This window comes from Lactuca saligna, chromosome 1 (assembly GCF_052625555.1).
Source record: "Lactuca saligna cultivar CGN05327 chromosome 1, ASM5262555v1, whole genome shotgun sequence".
Classification (NCBI taxonomy): Eukaryota; Viridiplantae; Streptophyta; class Magnoliopsida; order Asterales; family Asteraceae; genus Lactuca; species Lactuca saligna.
The window spans coordinates 158,378,476-158,388,409 of record NC_136417.1 but is presented as its reverse complement, the minus strand read 5'-3'; the positions used below and the strand labels follow the sequence as shown (position 1 = coordinate 158,388,409).

Below are 9,934 nucleotides of genomic sequence, written 5' to 3'. Positions count from 1 at the left end.
GTTTTTTGTCTGTGGACAATAAGTTTAGAACGGAGGGATCCGTATTACATATTGGTCTAGGTTACTGCTTTGATTAGTATAAATAAGATAAGATTGATATTTAGAGTTTTTAAGTTAATTTTTTCGACAATAAAGTTAACCAAATAATTCTTAATTCTTGTTTGTTTCATCTTCTTTTTTGAGTTCATACATTAGGCATCAAAGTAATATCAGGTGGTATACCCATACTACGATACAAACATTTTATGTATTTAGACAGTAATTGCAAACGTGGTATACCTACACTATGTACAAACATTTTATGTACTTAGACAGCAACTTCAAACATTAAAATATTATTGTAATAAATAAATGCATCATACAAATCACCGGATATGGGGAAGTTGAGATATTCATAAAGTCTAAAGGTTTAAGGTTCACCCCCACAGTCCATTAACCAACATCGATACAATTCATCTCATAAATACGACAACAAGAAACACATTATAAGTACGCACAACATAAAAACAAGTAAAGGACAATTTCAAACAACAAACCCAACACACGTCAACATAATAGGATTGAATAAAATTCTGCCATCGGTCTCACTGATCGTCATCTACTTCACGATCGTTCAATTCCCAAAATCCATTATCATTTTGAACCATCCCATTATGCTTCTCAGTCCACCAAGTACTAGGTATACCATATTCATCCTTTAAAGTACCTGAAAACTTGTTTATAAGAGCAAGATCACGATTAATCTCCATCTTAAACCCTCCCTTGATACCTTGTGTACCTGCAACACCATGCATGTAACCCTCCATGCTATGCCAACTCACGGGATCCCCAACACTCTTCAAGTAAGTAGACTTTGTGGTATCAATTCCCAACTCGTGCCCAACATCCGAATACCCTACCATAGGATACTTCGGAACTATATCTAGCGCATTATTAATGCGTAGGCAATGAAGATTAGTCTGTGAATTGAATACTTTTTGAAAGTTGGCATCTCCTACTTTTGGGCAGGCGAATGCGAACATGGTTACTAGGCAAGCCCTTGGTGGCACAACTGCTTGCTTGTTGATTCCATTAAAGACTATGTCAATAGCGTTTAGTGTCCCTACTGCTGCACCCATGCTGTGCCCAGTAATGGTCAGGCTAGTTTCCTCCTCCCTGTATTCATTCACTAGTCTCTTCACCTCAGCCAACGCCTAAACATAACAAAATGAATTTCTTTTTCACGAATGATATGATACTGAACATGTAAAATAAATAATTAAGGACTCTTGGGGATTATACATTACCTGGTCTCGAGCACTAGTTTGATTGTAACGTGTATTCGGATCCGCAGTAGTGTAGATGGAGTACCAGCCCATGTGTACTTTCGGGTTATCAAGATGCATTTCACCAAATATTTTTTTAGCGGAAACCTTCACTAACTCAGCATCATGAACCATATCCGAAGGGTTGACTGTTCCTCTCCAAACAATCATAATATCTCGCCTTCCCAACACCTTCTTCCCTTCATCAGTAGCCACTGCGATAAACCCTATCCAGTTTGACTTTTTGCTCCAAGCCTGTGTTGACGAAGACGTGACAAATGCACCAGGAACTGGGACAGCAGATGTGGCGTATATGTACTTGGTCACTTTATACTGGTTCAACGGGCGCCCACGAAGAATCCCACATCGGTCGAAAAGATTTTTGCGAGAAAAACGACAGTTTCCAGCGTTTTTTGAGAGCGGTGTCTTAATGTAAGCATCGTAAGTGGCTTCAGCCATTTCACCGTAGTGGTTGATGTAGGTGCGGAAGTCGCTTGGGGGAGAGTCTAATAATCCTAGCCAGTGGGTGACTCCATTATAGATTTTCCAATTATTAGCGATTCCACCCATTTCTTTTGAATCTGCAACTAATTTCATTGGTTTCAAGCCGTATTTATAGACCAAAATGCATGACATATGAAACGTGAAGAGGGAATAGTTGTTTGTTATGTTTATGAACGTGAAGAAATGTAAGTACATAATATACGTGTTCCCTTAACTAATAATCTTTGCCTTATTTATAGGCTACATTGTTTGTTTGTGAATATTGCAACCGAGTAAACATAAAAAGAACACTTATTAAAATAACTAACCATATATATATATATATATATATATATATATATATATATATATATATATATATATATATATATATATATATATATATATATATATATATATATATATACATACAGAGAGAGAGGGTTAGTTATTTTGTTTTTAGTAATTATTATATGCCAGAATGTATAGATCTGAACTATCCGATTGAATAAAATCAAAGGTCATTGATCTGAGGGTCTATGCCAGAATGTATAGATCTGAACCATCCGATTGAATAAAATCAAAGGTCATTGATCTGAGGGTCTATGATATTACAATCTGATAACATCTACCATATAATCACACAAATTTTAGCAAAAGGGTATTTTGGACAATTCACTACAATTATAAAAAGAAATTTTCGGATTTTTAGGTATAATTAATTCTTCTAATTTTAAAAATCTAAATTTTTTTAATTAATTCAATTTTAATCCAAACGTAATTTGTAAAAATAATCGATTTTATTTTGTCAGAATATTTTTTTTGTTAGAATGATGTTCTTTCAGAATTTTATTCTGTTAGAATACTATTGAAAAATAACAAAATTATTGAATCCGAGGTTGAATAATAACAACATTCTAATATATTTTTATACATCGAACTTAAATACAAATTCATACATATTCTTAGAGATTAAAACTAAGAATAGTTAAAAAAACATCAAAATCTAATTAATCCATTATGAAAAAATATTATTTTTAAGAAACATTTTATACATTCCAGTAGAATACATTTGTAACAACCCAAAATACGACCCAAAATTTTTTGTTTAAATAATATTAAGGTTATCAACGATCTATAATATATAATAAAATCGTACGTCATATATCCCAAAAAGTTATAATAAAGGTGTCATAACAAAAAAATTGTAACAACATATCATAGTATATGAAATAAACTCCCAAGACAAAAGCTGAAGCTGTGGTGTGTGCAATGCCATCATCTCGAGCCCTTCCCTTTATTTGCGGAAATACCTGAAACCAAAACTGAAATTGTAAGCACAAAGCTTAGTGAGCTCCCCCAGACTACCACATACCATACAATCATATGAACACATATTGCATCAGACCGAAGTCCGAAAACTGCATCAGATCGAAGTTCGGAACTAACCAGGACCTTGCCCTCTGCATCAGAGCGATGTCCAGAAACTGCATCGGACCAAAGTCCAGAACTGACTGGGACCTTGTCCCCTGCATCGGACCGAAGTCTAGAACTAACTGCATCGGATCAAAATCCGGAACTGACTGGGACCTTGTCCCCTGCATCGGACCGAAGTCTGGAAACTGACTGAGCATAACATAGCATAACATAAACATATAAACTAGCATAAACACATATACTGCACACTGCATCGGACAAAAGTCCGGAACACATAACACAAAGACATGCTTGAATCACAAAGACATCAAGCACACTGAACTACTACATCGGACCAAAGTCCAGAACTGACTACTAACTAGACGGGCCAACATTGTGGCCGTAGACCCATTCTTACTGGAAGGAAAACTCACCTCGTAGTGTTGGCTGCTGATATGCTAACTCTAAAAGTGGTTGATTGCTGCTCCGGAACTGGCTGGCTACAAATCCCAAAAACACTAGATCAGTTAGTCGTAAATTCCCTCAGGGTAAAATTACTAATTTACCCATTATCAAAGTCAACTTTCAGTTGACCGGACTCGCCGAGTTAGGGCGCAAACTCACCGAGTCCCTCTCGCAGATTCCATGCAATCGAATTCTAATCCATTCCAGGGCCTCTAACTCGTAGATATGAGCCCTTGGGACCATATGAACACATAGAGTTGCTGACTTTACGTGTAACTACGAAGGAAAGAAACCAATTCACTCAAACACTTCTTTTCTCGGGATAAACTCATCCGACTCGCCGAGTTGTAGAACAACTCATCGAGTCTAAGGCAATCTTCATCAGACTCGCCGAGTTGCTCATCCAACTCGAAGAGTCCAAGGCTATCTTTATGTGACTCATCGAGTCAAGCTTATGACTCGCTGAGTCCATTCAATCCCTTTTCCATACGGCCTAATTTGAGCCATGTAGCGGCTCTAAACCATAGATCCATGCTTCTAGGGCATGCTTATTACGTGCATACATGGCTTTAAAGGCTTCACATGCCAACCCTAAGCTCTTAATGGGGTTCCAAGCTCAAGAGGGACTTCAATCATGACCTTAACTGAAACTTTACACTTCTAGAATGAAATAAGAGTCCAGATCTTAAGTTTTCATCCAAGGAGAGTCCATATCTCAAGTTTTGAATCATAAAATGCTCCAAAGAAGGCATAATCAAGCATAAAGGAGGTTATAATGGAGGAATGCACAAGGTCATAACTTCATTACCTAAATGAAGAACTGATGTAAGCTAACTCCTGGATCTTCCTTCCCTTCAATGGACCTTCTTTCCTTTCCAAAGCTTCCAAGCTATCACAAACACACTCAAACTCAACAATGGGGCTAGAGTTTACAGGGGAAATCAATGAACGATGTCGGTGCATTGGCGAGCCCAAAAGGCATTAGCACGAACTCGTAATGCCCATAACGAAACCTAAATGTTGTCTTCTGGATATCCTTACCCCGCACTCTCATCTAATGATATCTAGACCTCAAATATATCTTGGAGAACCAAGATGCTCCCTGCAACTGATCAAACTGATCATCGGTGCTCAACAACGGATAACGATTCTTGACCGTCAACTTGTTCAACTCTCGGTAATCAATGCACATTCGGTGTGAACCATTCTTTTTCTTCACAAAAAGGATTGACGTTCCCCACGACGAGCTACTCGGTCTAATAAACCCCTCTCTAAGCAGTTCCTAAAGCTACGAAGATAACTCATGCATCTCTAGTGGTGCAAGGCAATAAGGTGCCTTGGTGATAGGCGCTGCCACTGGAACCAAATCGATGCGAAACTCCACCTGCCTCTCGGGAGGCACACCTGGCAACTCCTCGGTAAAAACATTTGGGAACTCACGCACTATCAGAACATCATCAATCAAACTTGGCCTCTCCACAACCACTCGTGTATTTATCACATAGGCCACAAACCCACTAGAGCCCTGCTATAGACTTTGTCTCGCTCTAGCAGCCGAACAAAATGTTGACCCATACCAGGTACCCTTGCCGTACACTGTAACTAATCCACCACTACGGTCTCGTATGGTCACCAGCTATCGCTCGCAGCCGATAACTACTTTGAATCTGTTCAACCAATCTATGCCTACGATGACACACACATCCCCCATCGCAATCAGGACCAGATCTATCGGGAACTCAACACTGAAGATCTTGAGTACACATCCCCGAATCACCTCAGTAGCATATACCACTCACTCATCAGCTATGGAAACCCGAATAGGCTAACTCAAAGCCTCTCGATAGATACTGATATGATGAATAAATGCTAAAGATACGAAAGATCGACTTGCACTCGAGTCAAATAACACAAAAGTAAGTAAAGAACTCACAAGAAAAGTACCTACGCATACCATATTATAAGCAAAATATCTCAAACTCAAAATAAATAGATGAAAGAATACATACCAGCCACGACATCGGGCGTTGCGCAGACCTCCTCCGCTGTCAATTGGAAGGCTCTCCCGCAGGCCTTCGGTGCCTCGGCCTTTGTTGGATGGATCTCAGTAGCTCGGGCAAAAGGTGCAGATCTATGTGCCGATCCCTGCAGCAGCTGTGGGCATTCAGCCTTCCAATGGCTGGTCTAGTTGCAATGAAAGCAAACAGAGAATCCTTTGGGGGCAATCCCTTGCATAATTCACCTCCTTCGCACGCTTGTAACACACCCCAGCTCTGCACACCCCCTTGTGACTCTTGCCGCACTTCCCATAAGTGCGGCCCTTCGGACCTCCTGATCTCAAATCAACGGGCTTTGCTCGCTTGGCAGCCGGCTAAGCCTGTGTCTGTCATCTGTCCCTCCTCTAAGACTCAGCCTCCTCCCAGACCTATGTCTCCAGCTCGATCTCCCTCTTCCGGGTATTTTCCTGGAGCTCAGCAAATGTATGGTATGACGAGTTCGCCACAAAATCACGAATATCCCTCTTCAAAATGCTCAAGTACCGGCTCATACGTGCCTACTCAGAAGACACGTTCTGAGGGAAAAACAATGCCCTCTCGTGAAACATCCTCATAATTGCTATCACAGACTCAGTTCCTTGCTTGAGGGACAAGAACTCCTAGGCTAAACATTCCCTCTCCACAGAGGGAACATACTCATCTTGAAACATCACGTTGAACCTCTCTGAGGTCACTACGGTAAGACCTGTCGTAGTGAAGTCTGCCGTCACAAACTTCCACCAGTCCTTCGCCCCCAAGCAAAGTTGGTTCATTGCAAACTGAACCCTCAGATGCTACAGATTCGAGCAGGTATAGAAGCATCCCTCGATATTAGAAATACACCTCATCGCAGCAATCGGATCTTGCGTCCCATCAGACTCTGGTGGCTTCTGTTAGGGCTTAAATGTAGTAATAGTCGAAGAGTCAGTTAGATTGTTATGAAGTATATTTTATCTTCGTAAGAAGGGGTCTTTGGATGTAATGTTATTTGTACTAAGGCATATTAAAGTGTTGTCTTGATGTCTAGTCCTTAGTATTGTTATGCTTTTGTTCTCCTATAAATAGGGGTCTGTACTAAGTGTTTGAGAGACATCTTTCACTCAGTTTTTATAGTTTAGTCAGTGTACTGTAAACTCAAAAGCATAATATGAGTTGAACAAATATTCTATTTACTCTCGTATTCATCGTTATAACTCTTTCTGATATTATACTTGAATTGATTCAAACTCGATTACAAATCTCTTCAATCGGTATCAGAGCAGGAATCCTTTCTGTGATCTGATTCTCATACGTTCAAAAGATTTTTGAATCTACTGTTTGATTCAAAAAGTTTCCGTTCTTTTTGTGTGTGAAAATTATTCTTGATCTAGATCTAGGATTTGATTCTGCGAATATATTTGTGAATCGAGTGTTCGTTGTGTGATTCCGATTTGAAATATACAATTTGATTTCAAAATTCTCAAAGTTTACGTATCATCTTGAAGTTTTTGTACGTACAACAATGGCGTCATTCAATCTGAATTCCATGACATCATTTTCTCATTGGCTTGGTTCGTCCACAAAAGTTCCGATGCTTATTCCAGAATATTACGATCATTGGGCAGATCGTATGCAAGATTACTTAAATGGATCGGATGAACAATTATGGAAGTGCATTTCAGGAGAAATCAACAACCTGCAACAGTTCAGCCAATCGGTGTGTCTTCAAGTACTTCGGAAGTTGACAATCAATCCTATCGTTTAAAACAACTAGAGAAGAAATGCATGAGGGAATTAAGACGTGCCTTGCCTCCTATTGTGTACAATTATGTCAGAAAATGCACAACAGCTAAAGAAATCTAGCACAATCTCAAAGACAAATTCCAAGGAAGTGAAAAGACGAAGATCACATATGTGAAACAATGCCTGGTGGAACTCAAAGATTTCAAACAAAAAGAATCTGAATCCATTGAAGGATACTATGATCGGTTCAACGAGTTAATCTGTTGTTGTAATCGTTATGGTATTATAAGGTCATCAATGGAGTACAACTTGATATTTCTAATGGGACATCGAAAAGAGTTGAGGAGTGTGAGTATGATGGTGAAAAACCAACAGAGTTTTGATACTTTAACTTTGAATGACTTGTACAATCAATTGATATCTCATGAAAATGAGGTTAATGAAATAGCTGAGGAAGCGATAGCAAGTCTTGGTGGACCATTGGCACTTGTTTCGAAGGTTTCAGAAAGAGAGAATGAAAAATCGAAGTCTGATGAAGAAGAAGGTTTACTGATGAATTCTGATGATGAGGCTGTCGCATTTTACTCAAACAATAGAATAAAGAAATTTTTTAAGGAACCTTTTAATCCAAAGAACATGTCATCAAATTTGAAGGGTAGTTATGAGAACAAAAATAGAGTGGATGAAAAGAAGAAAGAAGTGAAGATGGATTCGAAGAGTGAAATGGAACAAATGAAGAAGATGTTGAAAGGTGATACATGGATTAATTGCCATTATTGCTATGGTGCAAATCACTCTGCAGTAGATTCTTGTTGAAAAAGAAGGAGGAAAAGAAAAATAGAACAAAGGATGAAGCGTACTACACTGAGAAACTGGAGGAAGTAAAGTCGAAGATGAAGAATTTATCGTTAGTGGCTCATGGAGAAACTGAATCGGATGGAAAATATCAAATATGGTCCTCAGGGTCAGACGATGAAGAAATGAAGAATCCAACACACGGGGCCATGTATGCAAAAGTTGAAAAAGATTCAGATGAAGAAGAGACTTACGAAGTACGTGGGCAGTGCTTCGTATCGAAGTCTACCGACAGGTCGCCCATGACTACCAAGGTACGTAATCTTCTTGAATCCTTTAATATTCCAGTGTCTCCGTATAATTCTGAGTTAGTATCTTTTGATGAAACTGTTACTTACTTTGATTCAATTTTCGTGTCTGCCAACAATGAAGCTAAAAAGTTAAATGATCAATTACTAGAGACAAGAAAGAAGTTAGAATCAAAAGTCACTAGGGTTGATTATTTAGAATTGCAAGTGTCGAATATTATGGAGGATAGGGAGAATTTATCAAAGGAAATAAACTTGTTGTTAGCACAGAGAAATATTTTCTGTAATTCTGCGAAAAGATTATATGGAAAATTAACTCAATAACATCATTCGAGTGAGATAAGTAAGGAACAACACAGAAAATTGCTACCATTTTTAGCATATGAAAGAACTAAAGTAGATAGTGTTTCATATGGTTGTGAAAAAGAAATTTCTGAATTTAACAAAGTTCCAGATGATAGATATAGATATGGAATTGCTATAGTCGAAGATTATCTTGATGCGAATGATTTAGTAAAAATTGTAAATGAGACCTTAACTAAATCAGAACAACTTCGAATTTTGAAAAAGACTGAAAATTCTACATCTAATTGTCAAACTAATTTTGTTGATATTGAAGATAATTCTGATAATATTAGTGAAATTAGTGAGTTAGAAGATGTAGATTGCTCTCAATTGTCTGTCATAAATGTAGCAAATTCTTTTAAAGGGAAAGAAAAATGTGAATATTTATTCATAAAAATTAACACTGATGATCCCTCAACTTCAAAAGTTTGTGATATGGAGTTTGTGGAAATACATGATAATCAAACTGATGATAATGATAATGAGCAAGAAAACACAAATTCGAAGACAATTCAAAGTTCGAAAGAAATTGAAATTCCTCGAGTGGTTGTTGATCAAGTTTATTTGGATACACAAGAATTTGAGAAAATTCTTAGTGAAAAAGGTGCTCATTATCTTGAATCAAATACTGTTGTTTATCCAATCTTCAAATGCACTGATGATATTGTGTTTCCAAACCAAGTCTTCGTAACAACAGGAAATGTTGAAAATATAAAGCTTGAATTCTAAAATATGGTTGAGGAAGACAATAAGCAAACTTCAAATGAAGGTTTCTTTTCGAATCAAAACACAGTTGAAAACAATCTCACAAAGAATTCATATATATTTGACAAATTTATATGAATTGAATTCAAAAGAGTATAAAGATAAACTTGACAAATTTATATGAATTGAATACAAATGTGTTTACGAAGCAAGAAGGTGTTAAAACAGAGGTTAAAGGAGTCAACAGAGCAATAAAATTGAATTCAAAAGAGTATAAAGATAAAGTTGACAAATTGGAAACTAATATTTCAAAACGTCAAGCAAGAAAAACAATTTTTTGGCAAACTATTGAGTC

General features: G+C 37.6%; 1 protein-coding gene across 1 annotated transcript; it reads right to left on the bottom strand.

Annotated features, from left to right (window-relative positions):
- Nucleotides 1-433: 433 nt before the first annotated feature.
- On the bottom strand, nucleotides 434-1,916 carry LOC145045716 (phospholipase A1-II 1-like). The gene is made up of 2 exons (XM_078994042.1): nucleotides 1,287-1,916; nucleotides 434-1,193 (listed from the first exon to the last, which is right to left on the bottom strand). Exons 1-2 carry the CDS (start codon nucleotides 1,899-1,901, stop codon nucleotides 585-587), a joined length of 1,224 nt encoding a protein of 407 aa, XP_078850168.1. The 5' UTR covers nucleotides 1,902-1,916; the 3' UTR covers nucleotides 434-584.
- Nucleotides 1,917-9,934: the final 8,018 nt, after the last annotated feature.

Excerpts from the sequence above, each read along its gene's own strand:
- LOC145045716 (XM_078994042.1), bottom strand. The coding sequence starts at position 1,901 with ATGAAATTAGTTGCAGATTCAAAAGAAATGGGTGGAATCGCTAATAAT. Across the intron at positions 1,194-1,286 it reads AAACTAGTGCTCGAGACCAG|GCGTTGGCTGAGGTGAAGAG; the intron begins GTAATGTATAAT and ends TGTTATGTTTAG.